This window comes from Alosa pseudoharengus, unplaced genomic scaffold (assembly GCF_046254945.1).
Source record: "Alosa pseudoharengus isolate Yale_2024_CS ecotype anadromous, Long Island Sound unplaced genomic scaffold, YU_APseudo_1.1 YU_APseudo_1.1_scf_7, whole genome shotgun sequence".
Taxonomy (NCBI): domain Eukaryota; kingdom Metazoa; phylum Chordata; class Actinopteri; order Clupeiformes; family Clupeidae; genus Alosa; species Alosa pseudoharengus.
In genome coordinates, this window is record NW_027468859.1 from 33,779,891 (window position 1) to 33,800,034 (window position 20,144).

General features: G+C 42.9%; 3 protein-coding genes across 4 annotated transcripts in view; 2 read left to right on the forward strand and 1 right to left on the reverse strand.

Annotated features, from left to right (window-relative positions):
- acp1 (acid phosphatase 1) overlaps nucleotides 1-12,036 on the forward strand; it is a 28,979-nt gene extending 16,943 nt beyond the window's left edge. For both annotated transcript variants that reach the window (XM_076272541.1, XM_076272540.1), the window contains exon 6: nucleotides 11,637-12,036. In XM_076272541.1, the coding sequence (XP_076128656.1) occupies nucleotides 11,637-11,714 (78 nt within the window). In that variant the 3' untranslated portion in view covers nucleotides 11,715-12,036. The remainder of the gene's footprint in view (nucleotides 1-11,636) is intronic.
- On the forward strand, nucleotides 715-6,506 carry LOC143110235 (uncharacterized). Its single transcript, XM_076273122.1, has 11 exons — nucleotides 715-1,302; nucleotides 1,779-1,977; nucleotides 2,100-2,331; nucleotides 2,524-2,797; nucleotides 2,887-3,067; nucleotides 3,185-3,261; nucleotides 3,356-3,536; nucleotides 3,618-3,866; nucleotides 3,974-4,145; nucleotides 4,239-4,387; nucleotides 4,481-6,506. Exons 1-11 carry the CDS (start codon nucleotides 1,033-1,035, stop codon nucleotides 4,648-4,650), a joined length of 2,154 nt encoding a protein of 717 aa, XP_076129237.1. The 5' UTR covers nucleotides 715-1,032; the 3' UTR covers nucleotides 4,651-6,506.
- A 1,566-nt stretch (nucleotides 12,037-13,602) lies between the features above and the next one.
- Nucleotides 13,603-17,135, reverse strand: alkal2a (ALK and LTK ligand 2a). The gene is made up of 5 exons (XM_076272269.1): nucleotides 16,145-17,135; nucleotides 15,842-15,895; nucleotides 15,507-15,584; nucleotides 15,318-15,399; nucleotides 13,603-14,781 (listed from the first exon to the last, which is right to left on the reverse strand). Exons 1-4 carry the CDS (start codon nucleotides 16,395-16,397, stop codon nucleotides 15,323-15,325), a joined length of 462 nt encoding a protein of 153 aa, XP_076128384.1. The 5' UTR covers nucleotides 16,398-17,135; the 3' UTR covers nucleotides 13,603-14,781; nucleotides 15,318-15,322.
- Nucleotides 17,136-20,144: the final 3,009 nt, after the last annotated feature.

Here is a 20,144-nt window from a genome sequence, read left to right on the forward strand (position 1 = left end):
AACGAGTGTAACAAATTGCTTTACTGCATTCAAATACACATACACGCCAGGCACCGGCTAGAAAAAGGTAGCGATGGAGTTTCTCAGACATTCGTCATGACAAAGCCGGCGAAAAAGTTCTAAGCAAAAACCGAGAAAACAGTGAGGAAATTGCCAATACTGCATAGTTTACCTTTAAAATGCATATGACCTGTAGTATAAAGAATAGAATATAAATTATTTATGCAAAAGGAAAGTTTTGATTTACAGGATTAATTGGATCCACAAAAAAAATAGTTTGTAGAAAGAAAAAACATGGAACATGGAAAAACTCCCAAACCAGACCATGTGTACTCCTGCCTGTGACTCATTTGGGATACACAAACTCTCATTGTCTCTGTTTTCCGACACTAAACCAGATACAGGTCACAGTGACTCATGAGGATTTCTCACATCTGGTTATAAATCGATCATTTGAATACTTTTGAATAGATACATTTAGAAAACATGGTTCACACCCTTTATGGAAAACACTGGTTCTATTAAAAAGACTTAAAAAGACTTGTTATGAAGTGAATAGAGCATCCGAACGAGGATGAATGCTGGTGTTGTGACTATGGGCAAAGAATCATGCACTTCAGCCTTTTGTATTATAGACCCTTTCAACAATAAAAACAAAAACAATGCTTGAACATTCTATTTGGTTCCCAATCTACTTCCTCTGCATTAAAGGGGTGCTATTATGCTTTTTCGTTTTTTCCTTGTCCTATCGTGGATTACATAGCTTTTTGTGTATGTAAATGGTCGCCAAAGACACAATATCAAAAGTAACCACTAGGGGGGAGTAAATGAATATCGCAAAGACAGACTACTGAGCTGCCTAGAAACGCCTCGATGCGAATTTCAGCCGTTGCTTTATTTTAGTTCCGGTACGAGGTGACGTAACCTCGTACTTTTGCTGGGAGTAAATGGGACAGCGTCATCAGATGATTTCACAGTCAGTCTAGAACAGTTCGATTTCGCGTTTCTCAGCAAGTAAAGTTTCGGTTAGCAATGGGTAGAAGGTGTTTTCTTCGTTGTGAAGGGACGTCTCCCTTGTATGCTTTGCCAAAGGCAGAGCCTACACGTACCTGTTGGCTAGAGTTTATTTTTAACTCTATTCCCCCAACTTTACCGACCATTTTTCTGTGTCCCCGTCACTTCACGGATGGCTGCTTCAGCAACCTGCGTTTGTTCAGCACAGGATTTGCGAAGCTGCTAGCTCTGAGGGAAGATGCTGTTCCAACTTTGTGTGGCCCCATGGGTGAAGATGTCGCTCGACATGTAAGTAAACCTATTGTGATATTAACAAAAGTTGTTGTGTGTAAGGTTAACGTTAGTTGGGGTAATTAACCCTGCAAGCTTGCAAGCGGAGATAGCTAACTAGTGCTAGCGAGGCTGACTGAGTTCGTGGTCTGAGCTGAGCAAAGGTGTAATTACAGTAGCTCAGTGGTATAATTAAACCAATGTGTAGCAGTTAGCTCTGATAGTGAGACTACCATGTTGAAGTAGAGCGAATTCAGTCTGTAGTCTTGACGCAAGGCTGATTATTTTTTCACTGGTGCTATTTGTAGCCTAACGTTATAAGTTAACGTTAGTTTTCGCGGGGGATCTCAAACAAATTCTAAACGGTAACATGAATTAACGTCAGCTATGTGAGGGGTACTATTTGGTTGAATGGTTATAGTTTTTGTTTCAGATGTTAACTGTTAGGTTGTATACAATTATTTTCGTAACCGATTTTGGTGTTATAATTACAGGACTCCAGTGCCCCATATAGCCCCTTCCAGCACGTCGGATGTCAGACCGACTCTCCTCAGCTTATTTCGGCGGGAACCCAGACAAGTACCACCGTGGGAATGCATTCTGTGGGAGTACAAAGTGCGCCATTGAAGGCGACTTCAGTCGGCACACAGTTGTCCATGGGATCGCTGAAAACGGCACACATGAGAAGCAAAGGTATTGTGTGATGTAGTTGTTAACCAAGGTCTACTCTGTATTATATCTTCAGTACCCAGGACAAAATCATCAGCTGAATTATTTTTTTATTTTCTAATAAGATTTGTCTATATTATTCGTAGGTATCCAGACAAAGCTGCCTCTTCTCAGTGTAGGCACTGGAATAATTTCTGGTATAGACTCACCACTGGCGTCTACACCAATAAAGGGCCCAGGTTGTCGACCTAGCAAGAGACCACGGCTTGAGTTGGAGGACGAGGAGGAGAGCGACTCCTCAAATGAATTTCATAAGGAGCCTCTGGACTCGACTTACAACCCTGGAGATTCTGTACTTACAGAGGAATCTGACATCTCGTAAGTTTTTAGCATTGGCTACTGTATAGTATTGGCTGTACTAAAAGCAGTATTGGCTACTGTTTTCAGTATATGGTTACCAGCTATACAACATTGCTATTACTCTAGAAAACATATTTGAAAGCTAATATTGCTATTATTCTAGAAAACATATTTGAAAGCTAATATTATGTTTTGTTTCTAATCTGTTAGGTTTGAGACACAGTCCACACATGATGAGGAAAAGTATATTGTTTTTGAAAGCTGCCTCAAACAGCTGTTTGAAAACTGTCCAGTGTGTAAGAAGGGCTGTAATCTCCAACGACGAAGGATGGGAACCTATGTGGCTTACACTCAGCGATGTCCACACTGCAGTTACTTCAGAGAGTGGGAGAGTCAACCCATGGTTGGAAGTACCCCTGTCGGCAACCTACAACTTTCGGCGGCTACCTACTTTACAGGGACCTCCTTCATCCAACTGGAAAAGGTAAGCATTTTACCATTTCAAACATGTGAATCTTTCTAGTGATGAACTAAACTGGTCTAAAACGCCTCTTATTTGTCTTTTCTTTAAAGCTGTGCAAGGCCATGCAACTCCAGATATTTCAGTATGACACCTTCAGAAGGCATGCAAGGAATTACATGGAACCGGCTATTGTTCACAAGTGGAAGATGGATCAGCAGAGTCATTTCCAGCATCAATTGCACCTTGGTGGGGTGGTTGCAGTGGGAGGAGACATGAGGGCCGATTCTCCAGGTTTGTTGAAATTTGAAATAGTCTGGCAACTAAATTATTAGTTTGCATTCTGAATCAAATGACATCCCTTTATGGTGTGCTGAAAAGCTTTACACACTCTGTAATACATTTTTTTAGGGCACTCTGCAAAGTTTGGCAGCTACACTCTAATGAATCTGGAGAGCAACACCATTATGGACATCCAACTTGTTCAGGTATGTTTCTCTCTTTGGATTTGTTTGAATTTGAATCTTAAAAGTGTGTGATTTTGTCTAATGTTTTTTGTTTGTAATGACCATTCACTACCAGAGCAATGAAGTAGGTGGCAGCTATCATATGGAGAAGGAAGGACTGAAAAGATGCCTAGATCATCTGGAGTCGAATGGATTGAAGGTGGATTACATTGTGACAGACCGTCATCCACAGATCCAGAAATTTCTGAGGGAACGCAGCGTAACTCAGTTCTATGACGTTTGGCACTTTGAGAAAGGTAAAGTGTTTTCCTAATTCATATTCTAAACTTTGAAGTTAGCAATTAACAGATCGTATAATTAGTGTGTGTGGTAAACAGGTTTGTCCAAGAAACTTGAGAAAGCTTCGCACAATGAAGACTGTGATGTTCTGAAGAAGTGGCTACAGAGCATCAAAAACCATGTCTACTGGTGTGCCACGTCATCAAGCACTGGACCAGAAAAGGTGGCAAAGTGGACATCACTGCTAAACCACCTACAAAATGTTCATGTTCATGAAGACCCCCTTTTCCCCAAATGTCTGCATCCCGACCACGTCTCAAGGGACCCTAGCAAATGGCTACAACCTGGTATGTGCCAAATTATCTTTACTCAGAAAATCAAGTATTACATTTTTCCAGTCTTTTGTTGTGATGCAGGGGTTGATATTTCACCATGTGTTCTTATTTTACTGAAGGATCAGTTGCACTTCACAAAGCTGAGAAAATACTGCTCAACAAGAGAGTCCTGAAGGATGTAGAGAAACTCAGCCACCATCACCAGACCTCATCACTGGAGTCCTTTCACAGCCTGATACTACGATTTGCACCAAAGAATGTAGTTTTCCCCTTCATGGGAATGTTGTGCAGGTAATACACAATGTCATTATTTTAAAAGTGACTAATTGAGATGACTGTCAGTCATTCTATGTATTTAATAATGTTGCTGTGTTGTTACCATAGGTTGTATCTAGCAGCAATGCACCACAATGAAAATGCTATGCGGGAGCAAGCCACAACATCTACAGGACAGGCTGTTTTCAAGGTTGTTTTTCCAAAGGCGAAGAGGGGGGAAGGCATTGTGAAGCCCGTGAAAACAAATCCAACCTTCAGTAAGTTTGTTAAAGATTTTCTTTAAATACAGCCACACCAGTTTACAGATTGTTATGGATACATTTATTGGATTTGAATGCTATATCTTCCAGACTATGTACGTGAACTCATGAGGCTGCTCATGCAGGAAGTTTTTGAGGACCCCACATCTTTTGCAGAGGAATTGAAGACCATCCCCATCCCTCCAGACCTCTCAGCAGAATTCCCAAAAACTCCAAAGGCTGAGCTGGTTGCCCGTCACGTCTCCCGCTTCAATCAATAGGTGGTCTGAAGCCTATGTAATCACCAGACGGGAACTGCTGCCGTATCCGCTGCACCACACATGACGGGATGATGACCCGACGACTAGGTCCTAAGTAACCCCAGCACCAGCTTACAAAGCTGCGATAGGCAAGATGCCTCAACTGCCTGAAGGGACAAGGCACATAGTTCTCTGTTCAACTGTTTTCAAATTAAGAGTTTGGTTCCAAAATGCTACATCGACTATTTTAAAGAACTTTGATAAATTATTATTTTTTTACATTTTGTTTTGCAAGTAATTTCAGTAGAACTGTAATTGGGCATTGTTAATTGATTTACCTTTACTCAATCAAAACAACAAAACAGCAAGTTGATTGATATTATCTGAAATACACAATTGAATAACATGACTTTTTAATGTAAAAATGGAGATATAGCGTTTTGAAACCAAACTCTTCAAATATTACCTCAAAGGTTCATACTCTGGAAGCTATGCACTGTTGTCATCAATGTTTACATGCATACAAATTACATAAGAATAATGCTTTTGTTTTGTTTAGTAAGAGCTTATTACAGACAAAGTAACTTACTCTTCTTCTGTTCTGTGCCTAACAGGTCCGTAATCATATTTGTAAATGTTGTAGATATTTTGCAGACTGTATGGGTTTAGACACACAGGTTCTAGGCCTGGATGTTCTGTCATGCACATTATGGGTACTGGCACTTGGCTCATTCGTCTTACTACCTAATAAAGAAAATAAGACAAGAACTACTACTGTGTAACAAGTGACCTTGGCATCATCATTGTTCAGAGTGCTACATGACTGCATGGACAATATTGATTCAGGAAGCAACATGTTTTCTTGTCAGGCTTTTATTTACAACAAAATGTTATCACTGATTTAGTTTTTTTACATAACAATGATTTTTAATACAGTATGCAGCTGGCTGAGACTACAGTGAACTGGTGAGATTACTCGTTTACCATTACATATTAACTATAAAAATGTATCATTGATTCGTTTTTTTTTACATAACAATGATTATAATACAGTATGCACCTGGCTGAGACTACAATGAACTGGTGAGATCACTCGTTTACCATTACAAGTGTAATGCTGATGCTTTATGCTAGAGATGTCATAAACATGTGTAGCCTAGTTCACTAGTAGGCCTAAGCTACTCATCTAAAGGGGATGTTATGCTAGGACATTAGATCATTCTCCACAAACCGTATAGTAGCCTAGCCTAAAGTTACATCAGTTTTACCTTTGTGATTTCTCTGCAGCAGACGTTCTCCACTTCACTGGGCATAGTGGCACAATTCCCACAAGTGCACCTAAGTAACAAAGATGTTATAAGTTATAACTATTTTTGGCAGACAAAAGCAGTTCACTTATATTCCATGTCAGGCAGGCAAATAAAGCTTGTTAGTACGAGTAGCCTACTAGCCTCGGGCTAAATTAGACGCTAGGCTATAGAGATACATTTCGTAAATCAGGTGTGGATAATAGAATAAACAAAAACTTACCACAGTGAAACGTCTTGGTCCAATCTACGACTAACATCGCGGTCATCATTGGCTCCATCAGCTCCATTATCGCTTTCGGGGTCGGATTCTGGTTCAAATTGGTAAGGCAGCACTGACGCCATAATCGCCTAACTTACAAATGTCTGACGAGACGTTTCTGTCAGCGCCAAGATTCTAACTGCCTCAAAATTCTCAGCAACCGGGCGTTTCACATAGGGGTTGTAATACTGATAGATGTATGAGGAAAAATAATATGGCCGACGACGCTTCAACGTTGTAAATCAATTCTATTAGACCCAACAAATTAAATAATAAACAGTAAATAATACCATAATAGGGCCCCTTTAAGATAACATATGGAATGTTAAAACGGAAGCCTTGTGGGGCCAACTATGATGCTGATAATGGAACTCTCTTGAAAGGGTCTATACTTTTATTATTGTATTTTTTGTTTCAAGTCAAGTCAAGTCAGATTTATTTGTATAGCGCATTTAACATGCACAGAGTGCAACCCAAAGTGCTCCACATATAAGACATTGTCATTGACACAGACTAACAAAGACAATAGATGCCGGACGGAGCGGCGTAGTCGCCAGCGTACCCGTGACACCAAGACATACAACAAACAAATTAATAAATAAAAATTAAAAATAAAATTAGTCCAATTTCCAACCAGCTGAAAATGTCCAAGGGCAAAGATGACCCGCGTGAAAACTGCGCACAGCTGTGTCCTCACGATGCAACACCAACAAAGTTCTTTATAGAAGCTAACTGACCAACCCGGAGAATTCACTGGCAGTCTGGAGAGTCAAGTCAAGTCAAATTTATTTATATAGCACATTTCAAAGCAATAGCATAGCACCAAAGTGCTTTACATAAAATAATAATAATAATAAAAATAATAATAATAATAATAATAATAATAATAATAAAAATAATAATAATAACAATGATACATATACATACAAACAAATCAAAAAAAAAATTTAAAAAAAAAAAAAAAAAGAGCACTGGAAGGACAAGACAGTCCGAATTTGTGATGGGCGACCCTGCTGATTATCAGCTCGGTGGTCCTAGACAGTGACCGTTTGTTGTTTCATGGTTGACGCTGTCATCAGAGTTTCTTAGCACTCAATCCAGACTCCAGGCACCGGTAGATGCTAGCATGGCAGCTCGCAAGTCAGCCGCAGCTCGGTGGTCGTGGCAGCTGCAGATCTCTTGCAGATTGACGTTAGGCACCCTTGCTGAGCAATCCCTCCGTCCAGACATTGGATGTGCATCGTCACGGATGGATGAGGGACTTCAGAGACATAAGGCAGGCTAGCCAAGGCGCTCATCAGCCCAATGGAAGGTGGTTAAAGTTAACTTGACGTTGATGGTGTCAGCCGAGTTTGTTAAACAGAAAAAAGGACTAAGAATAACACAAAAACGATCGAAAATAATATGAATAAAGAGTGATTACATTTAACTAGAAACCTACAAAAAATTAACAGAACATTACATAAAATTACGAACATTACATAAATACAAACAAAAACATGACGCCAGACGGAGCGGCGTATCTCGCCAGCGTCCCCGTTTGGTGTTCATTCTGTTTTAAATGTGTGAACTTCACCACCCTCCTCTCACTCTGTGTATCATATCTTCATTGATACCTGTGGGTTTCCTACAGCACTACCTCCCCACCCTTACTCCTCAGTAGTATCCCACACCCTATCCCAACTATACCCACACAGTATCCCTGTTCCCGACAGCCATAAAGACCAGACTCTCACTCCCCACCTGTGTCTGTTCACCACTTCCTCCCAGTCTGGACATATCACTCCCTTTCATTCGCACATCTGGTTTTGCAAGGGTGCAAGATTTCGTCTCCCAGTGCCACTAAACAATAAACATGTTCCTTTCTAACACCAGACGACTGTCCAAGCTGCTGAGATCCATTCTCCCGGAACAGCCACCCGGGTCAGAGCTGCAGGGTAGTGTAGGAGGAAAGGTGGATGTGGGTGGGTGGGTGGTCTGGGATGTAGTTCTGTGATCTCCATGCCCACTGTGTTAACAGCCAGAGGTAATGAGGCTGATTTGCCAACAGGGGATTGCGGATTTTTCACATTTTCTGACATTAAGCGAGATTAGGAAGGCGGGAGTTTGCTCAGGTTCACTGGGGGACTAAAGCTACGGCCATGGTGTGAGGTGACCAAGAGTGTGTTCGCCAGGAAATCGGATTTTCAGTCTGATCTTCGTTGTTGATTAACAAATGAAGGATGAAGGTACAGGTATGGCTGAGAGTGTGTGTGTGTGTGTGTGTGTGTGTGTGTGTGTGTGTGTGTGTGTGTTTCTCCTCCTCCTCTTCCTCCTCTTCAAAAAAGCAAAAACCACTTGTGACACAGTCACTGAATGTCACAACTTTTATAAGAGCAAAGAAAAAGCAAACATCAACGACCACATAATTACCAGGGTTCCCACGGGTCATGGAATTTCTGGTATATCATGGAATATTGGAAAGTCTATTCCAGACATGGAAAGTCAGGGAATTTTATAATTTTTGAGGCAAAGTCATGGAATATAAGGGAATTTTGTACAAATATTCCCATGCATAATTGGTGTATATCTGGTTATTAGCTTTACTGCTTGCCCAACTTTGTTTATTCAATGCCCATTTATTCATCTCCCGCTCTAAAAAAGTAAAAGATTCTTGAAGGCTACGCGGCTGCTCTGAAATCATCGGTCGGTATATTTGTGCCATTCATTATAAGTCATAGAAATTCAGGTCTTTTGTCAGGGAAAGTCAGGGAAAAGTCATGAAATTTTACATTTGATTTAGAGTGGGAATCCTGAATTACACACTCAGCGCACATACATTTATCAGGGTGGGGAAAAAATTAATTTGTTCGCTACGGTCTGCTAAGTCAGAGTTCAAGCATCAAGTGCACATATTGTGTATGTGTGTGCGTGTGGATAATTTCTGGTCTGGCTAGCGATGCTTTTGCGAAGACTTCACTGTGCAACAGTGTTTTTACTTTTTGATGCTGATCATATTAAGTACTCTTAATTTCTATGGTCATTGCTTTCGGTAAACAAACCACAGATCTTTGTGTGTATTTGTATGTATGTATGTATGTATGTATGTATGTGTGTGTGTGTGTGTGTGTGTGTGTGTGTGTCTGTGCATGTGTGTTTGTGTAGAAATAGTGGTAGGTTCAGTGTGTCTCGCTGGAGTTGATTTATGGACTGGGGAGGAATGTCACTGCGTAAGCACGCAGTGTGTTTGGGTTTGTGTGCTGCGATAAGAATGTGAGCCGGGCCTTCATCATCATCATCATCATCATCTACCCACTCTGACAAGATGGAAACAGGTCTGCAGGCCCAATAACTCTCCACCTCTCGTCGGGTGAGCGGCCTGGAACTGACCAAGCCTCAGTGGTGGCTGTGGGCAAGCAGGGTGTGAGCTTGTCACATCTGAAAAAAACTGACCGACCTGCTGGTTATGTTCTCCTGGGCAAGGAGGGCCTTGTGATTCTTGCCATAGTTCTTGATGAAACTGGAGAGAAAACTTACACACACACACACACATCAACTACTTGAATTTCCCCTTGGGGTTCAATAAAGTATCTATCTATCGATCTATCTATCTCTATCTATCTACATATGCTCGGACAGAACATTAAACATGAATGCAAATATTTTGCATGCACATTTTTCGCACTGGATGCGTGCAGATGCCTGTGTGTTAAAATTGATTCATACAGAGTTTTACTGGGCTGTAATCATTGTAAATATAATTATGATAATTTAATTGCTTTGTGAAACAACATGTCAGAATTGGGCTTTTAAAATTAAATGTGATTATCAGCTGTAATTTATGTGTAACCTCAGCTAGGCAATGGTTTCATCATAACCAGTGTAGGATGTTTGTTAACGAACACACAAATAGGTTTGTGTTGTGTCATTCACACCAAAATTCAAGTACATATATCCGCAAGCTCAACCGCACACACACACAAACACACACACTTAATGCACCCCCCACCCATCTCCACATCCCTCATCTCATTCAAACACACTTAAAAAACACACACTCGCATACACACACACACTTACAATAACACACACACGGGCACGCCCAAACACACACTTACTCAAGCTGACTCGCTATTTGAGAAGTGTTGGAGTGCTGCCCTTATGGTCAGCCCTACCACCACACACACCCACACACACACACACACTCACTCACGTGCTCCGTCCCCTCCATCATATGATCCCATCCACTTGGCCCAGTCGCCCCTGGGGATCACAATGGACACTACCCCCCCCCCAAATCAATCAAAACACTGCCACTGTGGTCATCACGGCTGTTTAACTGGCACGCTCACCGCTTCTGATTTACACACGCACACAGTCACACGCACTGTTTGCGTGAGGAGCTTGGGGCCCATGGGCTGGAGGTGGACTTGCTTAGGCAAGATCTTGCTTAGGTAAGGCTGACTCCAGCAATCCCTATTAGTCCACAAGCTGTTTTGAACTGGTTCCAGTACAGCGGTGTGGGTCAGCTGGCTGCAGCCCCCCCAGCTTAGGGCCACCTCTAAGCATCCTCTAAGTCCTCTGATGGCTCGGCCACATGCAGGGGCTGTAAGTCTCTCAGCAGGACTGAACACCGTGTTTCTTTAACGCTTCGTTTAACCTGTTGCTTCGCCGCATGTTGTGCATTTTCGTCCTCACACCTCTCTACTCTCATGCAATCTTGCCTCTGAGCTGCTCACTGCGTTTGCTTCCCCCCCCCCCCACGTCACTGTTTTCCTCCCCCCTTCCAGACCCCCCCCCACCCCGCAGTTCTTTGTAGCACAACTGACCCCGCTAGCCATCAGCTGTTGGCTTACTCTCACGTCACATTCTTACGTCACACATTTTCCCCATTCAGGCTCTTTAACACCACACCCCACACACACCCTAGTTATTCCACCAATATTTTGCAGTATTCCAACCACGCCACCTCTTCACCAGTGTCATTCTTCCCGTCTCTGCTACCTCTCCCCTACCCCTGCTACCTGCCCCTGCCCCTGCTACCTATCCCCTGCCCCTGTTACCTCTCCCCTGCCCCTGCTACCTGCCCCTGCTACCTCTCCCCTGCCCCTGCTACCTCTCCCCTACCCCTGCTACCTGCCCCTGTTACCTCTCCCCTACCCCTGCTACCTGCCCCTGCTACCTCTCCCCTACCCCTGCTACCTCTCCCCTGCCCCTGCTACCTCTCCCCTACCCCTGCTACCCCTCCCCTGCCCCTGCTACCTCTCCCCTGCCCCTGCTACCTCTCCCCTGCCCCTGCTACCTCTCCCCTACCCCTGCTACCTCTCCCCTGCCCCTGCTACCTCTCCCCTGCCCCTGCTACCTGCCCCTGCTACCTCTCCCCTGCCCCTGCTACCTCTCCCCTGCCCCTGTGTGCCCGGCCTCACAGCCCCTTCTGTTTGTGTGTTCCTCCTTTTCAGGGCAGCGATCAGGACTTCGAGACCGTCTACGAGCAGTGTATTCGTTGCTGCACGGCGTTCCTGGAGGCCAACTCTTGATTCCCAACACCCGAGGGGAACGGGTGGCGCGGGCAGGGGGGGGGGGGGGTGGATGGACACCTGGCAGAGTCGCAGGGTTGCTGGGGTGTCGTCACACAAGGTTCTTCTCCGTGCGGCTCTCTCTGCAGCAGGGGGCAGTGAGAGTTGGGCTCCTTCTCATCATAGCTCAGGATCATGTCTTAAACCGTTCAATAAACAATTCCGTGTGTTAGATCATTAGATACGCTCATAAGCAGCGCTTGCAGATCACAACAGACACCTCCAGTTTCCCTTTTCTGAGGGGAAACGTTCAATAAACAAATGTCTGATAAAGAAAAACGAATTATGTGAACTGTTTTCTCTTTGAACGAACTTCCCCCTCCACACAGACGTACAGAGAACTCGTATAACCAGACATAATTTCACTGCATTTCTTACTTCCAGTAACTATATGCATGTGACAATAAACTTCCTTGTATCCTTGTATTACTCCTCTACTCTAAGCCTACACCTACTGCCGAAGCTCTTTTTGCGACACACTTTAACCTCCTGTACAAATAGTCAGATGATGTAGGTTCGACAGTACTGGATACTTTTCTGCATCATATCCACTGATGTTAATGTAGTACAAGCAAATAAAGAGTAATGTGTGCAAAGGAGGAGGAGTTAAGACCGCATGAGGTCAGAGGCACTTCGGAACATTGTGGTGGGAAGTCAAATGAGGTTCTTGTTCCGGCAGAGTCATCAGCACATTATCAGCGTGGAATTAGATAATAGAGTGGGACAGAATCGGCCAAAATTAGGTCAGAAAACGATTTCTTTGTGAGACAGTAAATGGCTAAAACTGAATGGACCAGAACAGACTTAATTTTGGAACGCCTGTAGTGGCTTCAGATTTTTAGTGCCGTGATGTCACAAGCTGTTAGTTGCTATACTGCTGAAGTGCCATTTCAATTTTAACACATGGAGCAATTGCTTAAAAAATAAAAACACAATGAGATGAATGTTAACTCTATTTGAGAAACAGGAAAGGACTATTCTTTGGATGCACCCTTGAGTTGTAATGTCAAATCAGATTCAAAGGGTCTGGGCATTGGCCTACACAGCCCTTATGTCTTTGTCTCTCTTCACAGTGAGAGTGCCGTCCTATAAAAACCAATCCGCATTCAAGACCATGATCGTATTATCTGTGTATTTGATTGTTTCTGCTACAGATTTTCTGCTCAAGAGTGAGGTTACAGTAAAGCGTTAGTGTTTCTGCGACTGCTTCCAGCCCAATAACATGGCACCTCGGGGATCATGTAGGGGTGGCAGGAGGCCAACTGCAGCTGCGCACATATCTAGACAGGCAATTAAATTTTGACCGGAGAATCCTACAAACTTGTAACCTTTCTTTTTAAAGAACCCTAACGAGTCCAGTGTATGATCATCAGTTGTGGATGTTGTTTGACATAAACAAGACATGTTCATGAGGCTTTTAAAGGATAATTATTCACATAGATCTCTGTTGCTCGATGTCACCGAGTACTGTCGGTACGAAAAACAACGAAAACAAACGGTTCTACCTAGCTGGAGTTGCTGCTACAGCGCTACACTCTGGGGGCATGTTCATGTAGCACCTTTAAGTGTGTTTCAGGTCCGGTTCAGGGGTCATAGTCCTGGGGCAGGAATAATCCACATGAATCCACTAGTGGCAAAGGTTATTCTTCCTTTTGTAAGGGTCTTGGGGGACAGTCTTTGTCTGAATTGGCACACAAGCACACATCTTGCAGTCCTATCAAACAGCTGCAACCTGGCTCCTCGAAGACACATTCGCACGTGCGCACACACAGACATACACACACAAACATTTTTGAGAATCTACCTGGCAGCAAAATCAAGCAAGTTATGAAAACTCGAGCAAAGAGAAGATTTTATATACCAATCTTATAATTTATTTAAATACATTTCATTTTTAAAAAATTAGTATGTCAACTCCCAGTTGATAAGTCACATTAATTTATGTGCATTACACTTGATCTCTTTTGGCTTTAGTCTTTCGATATTTACAAGTTGGCATGATTATGTAATATACAGCCATAAAACTCTTGAATACATAAATATACTCTGACTCAGGGCTCCAATGGAAACGTTTCATAGGGGTGACTGGCAGTCAGACATCTCCTCAGCTGTCCAATCCTGCTTCAGAACAAAGCGATCACCGGTACATGAAGCAGAGGAGCGAGGCTACAGGTGCAGTGGAGTTTCCTATAATTGCCATAGACACTAACAGAAAAAAGACATTTCTTAACCGGGGGTAATCAGTCCCGCCTCCTCTCCCCACCAGAGAGATGTTGACTGAAAGGGAAATAACTTCATACAGGATGCGGTTTTCTTTTTTTATAGAAGAAGCACAAAAAGATATGCTCATGTAGAGAAGGAGAGCCACAACCCCCACTGCTTTGTGGATCCTGCTGTTTTGGACAATAAGTTTAAGCAGCATTATTTCACATCCTTGGACCGAAGTGGTCAGTGTTCCTCTGTCTCTGTCACACCGTCACGCTCGGCTGCTCATGGCCAGGTGAGGGTACCAGAGATCCAGAATCTCCATCACGTTCCGTAGTGTATCTGAAGCGAAGCCATTCAGCGCACTCTCACAAAGTGTAATGTTTAAAGAGGCCTGGCAGCCGCAGCCCAGTGACTCAAGCACATTCTGCATTGTGGTGGCACTCAGCATACACACACACATACTACTGCAAAACAAACAAACAAACAAACAAACAAAAACCTTTTCATCAAGGAGTTTTGAAAGCTGAGAAAAAGTTGGTCTTGTTTAGCGGGTGTGCTGAATCCCAGAGTTGGGCCCTTTGGTCAATTCGCCATAGTAGGAAGTCCCGGTGACCACATGCAGAGGGGGAGAGCCATACCCAGGAACTCCTGTTCCATCTCCCGAGCTGCTGGTCTTGTTTTGGGGTCCATCCATCTATCCGAGCTGTGCTTTTGGATGCCCTGCGAGGTCATCTGCTGGAATGTGGCTTTGGGTTTCAATGGTGTTCGCTGTTGTCCAAGGCACTTTCATTTAGCGATTCTCTAGATCTGTCTGGTTTGGCTGCAATATGGAGAGGGGAGGAAGTCAAATTTAGTACTTTCATATTTGGCTCGCTTTGTGTGTGTGTGTGTGTATGTGTGTGTGTGCACTTGATTGCATCCAGAAATGTTTCTCTCAAGAGAACTGTGCTATTAAGGTATAAACAAGATGTGTTACAGATACTGACTTGGTATGAACATGGTATATTCTCCTTTCATCCCATACATGTATAGCCATTCCATTTTCTGTCAACTCTGAATTCTCAAAATGTCTTGATCTGGCTAAGCTGAATGTTCAGAAATACCACAAAAACAGGCAATCAGTCTATCAGCCAAAGAAACCCTGTTGCGTGTTATACAGTATGTATAAGGGAACTACTATGGGAGAACATATGGTGTGAATAACACAAAATGCTTTCTAAGACTGACTAATAGTAGTTGTCAGGTCTGATATGCCAAGTCCGTATGAAAGCTGGAACGCATACTCTAGAAGGGTGTTCAGTTTTCATTTCAGATCGCATTACAATGAAAGTGTGTGTGTGTGTGTGAGAAACCTACCTGGATTACTGTACTTCTAAGCCATCTTTACACCGTGGACTCCCAGCCAAACGCTGCAGAAGCCGCACACACCTTTTCAACACTAAACAAAGGGAGCGCAAAAGAGACATTTAATAACTTAGTGGGAATTCTGCAGTGGAAGTCTATTCACACAAGTCTCTTGTGACTGTCTTTCAGAACAGTACTTACAGGATTTCATGGTGCATTCTCTGGAGTAGTAGACCCGTAAGAATTGCTTTCTGCACTTGTGTGAGATGATGATGGGCCCTATAGAGAAGAAAGATAACTGCTCTTGAATTTGGAGCTTCACATTGTTTTGAAGTGCACACATACATGTAGCTTTAAGTTTACATTTATTCAGCTGACACTTATTCAAAGCAATTGTATAGGGCATATAGTGGGTTAAAGATACTTCACTGTGTACTTTGTTATAGGGCATAATGGTTTTTGTAAACTGTTTAAAGAATGTTGCTTGATGACACAAACAGACAAATCTGGTGCAAGTTAGCGCTGGTGAGACATACCTGTCATGTGTTTCAGAAACTTATCCTTTTTCCGCAGGTCTCTGGGAAACACTTCTGCACGTGAACAAAAAGAGGCAATCAGCTTAAGCCACGCGCTGACCCTATTTAATATAGCTGACCTTGACATTCCTTTTACGTGAGAATCAGAGATGCTACATTGCTAATCACTTACAGTTCATATAACCGACCTTCTAGAAAACATTATTTTTCAACCAATACAATGTGTCGTAAACCTTTACTGGTACCGCGTAATCCCCATTTTAGTAGTCTATGGTAGGCTACGGTGCGAGCGCATGTTCTTACCCATTACTTGATCTCCATTTTCTTTAATGTGATGTGTGCTCCTCTCCGTCGGGATTTCTGCAATTGTAGACTGTGCAGCATTTTTTGAGTCTCCGTTTTCCTCCACGTGCTTGATCAAGTCTTTTATCCGAAGATAGAAGCTTTTCCCCGCCTTGGCGCCCTTGTCCAGTCTCGCGCTGGTGCTCTGGCAACGCGCGCTGGTGAGAATGATCAGTGCGAGCGCCAGTAGTGGAATTGTCCGCAGTCCAAGCATTCTTGTTTCTGGCTGCGATTAAAATCCTCTGGGAAAGAGTTGATTTGTTTGTCGCCAAGGCCAAGTTTCAAAAGTTATTGTCAAGAACTACCGTAAAGTCACTCCTTAAAATCCAAGTAGTTTTTCTGTTAATCAAATTTCATTTAGGGTTTGCACAATTTAATCCCTTTTTAAAGTGTTTGTCATAAAACAAACGCTGACCGTACTTACACACGTTACCTGTGTTTCCACATAAAGTGCATAAACTGCGTTTACATTCAGGATGACTATCTGCGGTAGACTAATACAGATTTGAAAAAAAAACTTAAATGTGCAGGAGGATTCAGACTACAATTAATTTTCGCATCAGAAGTCCTGTCTGTCTCTGTGCGTGGCGTGCCAAGGATGTTCTGCCAGGGACCTGCTCCGGTTATATTCCCCTTCTCAGGCGGTCTCTGGTGGCTCACCTCGCCATGCCTTTAATTAGAAACTGGTTAACTGTTACTTGTACACATTTCCCGAACCTCGGGGGAGCACCACTCGCGTCACGTTAATCCACCGGAACGTCACTTACAAAGAAACTTTACTCTAAAGCCTCTAACTGGAGATCCAGTACGCGGTCAGAGACACAAACATATCCTCGTGCGAGCTTCCAGTCCGTACTGCGAAAGATGTTCTTGAATCATGTTACTGACAGTGCCTGGAATGCCTGTTGATGAGTTAATTGCGTGCTGTTATGGTAAGCCCAGTATAGAGTCGGGCAGAAAGCAAAACTAGTAACAAGTCAAATAAATATCCAACTCCGGACCCAGAGTAAGCGGACTGCGTCTCCCTCTCGCGCGCGCACACTAGATTACTTATGTTTGCTGTCGTTGGTAGGTTACCACTCCCTTAAAGGCTACAGCATTAATTGGCTTTATTTTACGGGCCTCCCTCTGTCGAGCGGACCACGATATTTATGGCGCTGTGTGTTATGGTTAAATTCTATTTCACAGGGTGAAAGTGGACAGAGTTTGATGTGGGAGCGGGAGTCATAAATTGACAAAGTACTTGGAGCGCACGAAACGCGATTCAAATTTTGGAAAAGCGTAGGCTATAGGCTACTTTATCGTGGGGGGTGCTGTCGTGTCAACTGCGGATTTTATATAGGCTGCTTTACTAAAACGTTTCGCCATAAGAGAGATTGATGAATGTTTGGGTCAGTTTTCCCATGTGTCGCCAAGAACACACTGTGGCTTTACATGACAACTGAAATCACCAGGTGTGGTTCTCTTATCATCTCTCCTGACTGGCAGTTATCCATAATGTCATAGGCTACATTGCACATTTTGCAATCACTGTTCCACCCTGTCCCTTCGCCCTGGCCACGACGAGGCTGACTGGTCCCAGAGCAACCCATACCCTATCACTGACAGACCTAATCACAGCCGCCTCGTAAAACTCCTTACAAAAATGTGTTTTGCGCTGTCACCGCTGATCTTACCGCACATTCCGCGCTGGAAAGTGGCTGCGCTGCAGCCCGACACAATCTAACATTAAATGTCCAGTATGTAGGAAATAATGGAAAATAAACTGTAACCATTCCAAAAATGATCAACATAGCCTATGTTGTCAGAGAGTAAGGAAACACGATGAATTGAAGTAATATTATTTGACAACATTACTCTAACCCGTAAAACCCATGAAAAAATGAGTTACGGGGCGGAATCTCTTGGAATTTTCGTTTATGTTTTGAACGATTAATTCTAGAATAGCGTAGGACTATTAATATGGGCTAGCGCGTCCTCCTATTTGTGTTGCCAAATTAGCAAAGGCCAACTGTCAACAGCTGTCAGTTGTAGTCATGAACGCCTACGAGAGGCAGGCAAATTTCCAAAATTAAAACAATAAACAAATTAAGTGGACATCGGAGGAGCTTCCTGAGATGGTGACGTCTTCAATATCAAGTCTGACGCAGAGCTGGCCATATTTCTCCACGACAGCTAGCCTAGCCTAGCCTAGGCTAAACTTCATCTGCATCGCTTAAACTTCAGCTAAATATGTTACGTTGGTTAGAGAGGTATTTTTTGTTTTCACTGTTTCCGTAATGTGTAGCTGGGTCATGGTTGGAGAAACGTTAAAGCAGCTGCAGGTCAACTAACGTTAGCTAAGTCTTCATATCTGGCAACCCAGAAGAGGCTCGCGTCTGGTAGTCTTAAGAACGTTCACCAGTGTTTTGATTTTGGCCTACAGAACGTTTGGTAACAATCCTACAAATCGCACCTTTAACCACCTAGGCCTACTGTTGCCATGGAGGCAAATTACAGTTTTTTTTTTTTTTTTTCAAGTGTATTTTGTTCTTCTATCTCATATTCATGGGTTTCATCAGGTCCCTTTCCACAGGTGTATTAATCAAGCAAGGCCGTAGTCATGATGTCAACATTGGGGGGGACCAAATATGTGGTGGGGTCTGAGGGACCCCCAAACAGAATGCGGAAAGAAAACAGAAAGTTTGAAAGGGACAGGATTCAGGAATAGGCTACTAAGACAGGCCCCTCTTCTGTCTGACTCACCTCATGTTACCCCTGTATGCATTATAGACTGGCTTCTGACAGAAATTACGTTTTGTGCCAACATGTAGAAACACTAGGCCTACTACAGCCTTTAATTAGTGAATGGAGGTGCAAATTCCTTTCTTTGGTTATTGTCCGCGATTCACATTAACTATCACGTATTGTAAACATCGCCACATTTGATCACGTTTTGCCTGCATGGATGCGCGATTAAGTGCGCATCTAAATATAATATGCCAGATGCAACAATAATTTCTAAGAGGCCTATACACGGTAATTTCTGGCATTACTACTAGCATATGAATGCATTATTTATGTTGAAAGACGTGAAAGAAATGACACAGGCTTGCACAAATTCATCATTTAAAATAAAACGTTTCACTTTCGCTATCATTGCGAGAATAGGCTACAATATGGAAAATGTTCCCTTTCAGTCTGATCGGCTCCAAACATGTATGGGATTTCTTTAGCCTGTGCTACACCTTTCCAAGAAGTTTTCTGAAAAGTGTTCCGGTAGCTTTTGCGATATTGTTGACAGCACTACCTCACCGCAGTAGGGTGCAGTAAATGGAAGCTTTTGATAGCGCACGCCACTAACGAAAAACGGAAAATCACCAGGACAAACCACTCAGGGGTGTAGGCTACTCTGGAACCATAGGTTTGTGCGTTATTTACGTTTGATTACATTTCAGATACGTGTTGGTTTCCTGTAGGCCTAGTATAGCGCTTTATTCTTTCTTTATTTTTCTATGTTCGAATATTGGGGGGGGACATTTTGGTCATATTTGAATATTGGGGGGGACACGTCCCCCTCAATGTCTATGGTGACTACGGCCCTGTAATCAAGCACCATGCAGTCTGCATTGATAATCAAGGTGCTTGATTTTATACACCTGTGGAAAGGGACCTGATGAAACCCATGAATAGACCCTTTCAAGAGAGTTCCATTACCAGCATCATAGTTTGCCCCACAAGGCTTCTGTTTTAACATTCCATATGTTATCTTAATGCAGAGGAAGTAGATTGGGAACCAAATAGAATGTTCAAGCATTGTTTTTGTTTTTATTGTTGAAAGGGTCTATATTTGTTATTTCTGTGCTAAGTTAACAAAGTAGCCCATAAATAAACCACCTTAACTAAGAAGTTTGTTTATGTTTCAGTGGGTTTAAACAGTTTATCAGGGACTGTGACTGAGCGAGCCATTAAAAGCTGGCTG

Coding starts and splice junctions, on each gene's coding strand:
- alkal2a (XM_076272269.1), bottom strand. CDS start 16,397: ATGCTTGGACTGCGGACAATTCCACTACTGGCGCTCGCACTGATCATT. Junction 15,585..15,841: donor GTTTCTGAAACACATGACAG/GTATGTCTCACC, acceptor TCTTCTCTATAG/GGCCCATCATCATCTCACAC. Junction 15,400..15,506: donor AGAATGCACCATGAAATCCT/GTAAGTACTGTT, acceptor CCCTTTGTTTAG/TGTTGAAAAGGTGTGTGCGG.
- LOC143110235 (XM_076273122.1), top strand. CDS start 1,033: ATGGGTAGAAGGTGTTTTCTTCGTTGTGAAGGGACGTCTCCCTTGTAT. Junction 3,262..3,355: donor TGGACATCCAACTTGTTCAG/GTATGTTTCTCT, acceptor ATTCACTACCAG/AGCAATGAAGTAGGTGGCAG. Junction 3,867..3,973: donor TAGCAAATGGCTACAACCTG/GTATGTGCCAAA, acceptor ATTTTACTGAAG/GATCAGTTGCACTTCACAAA.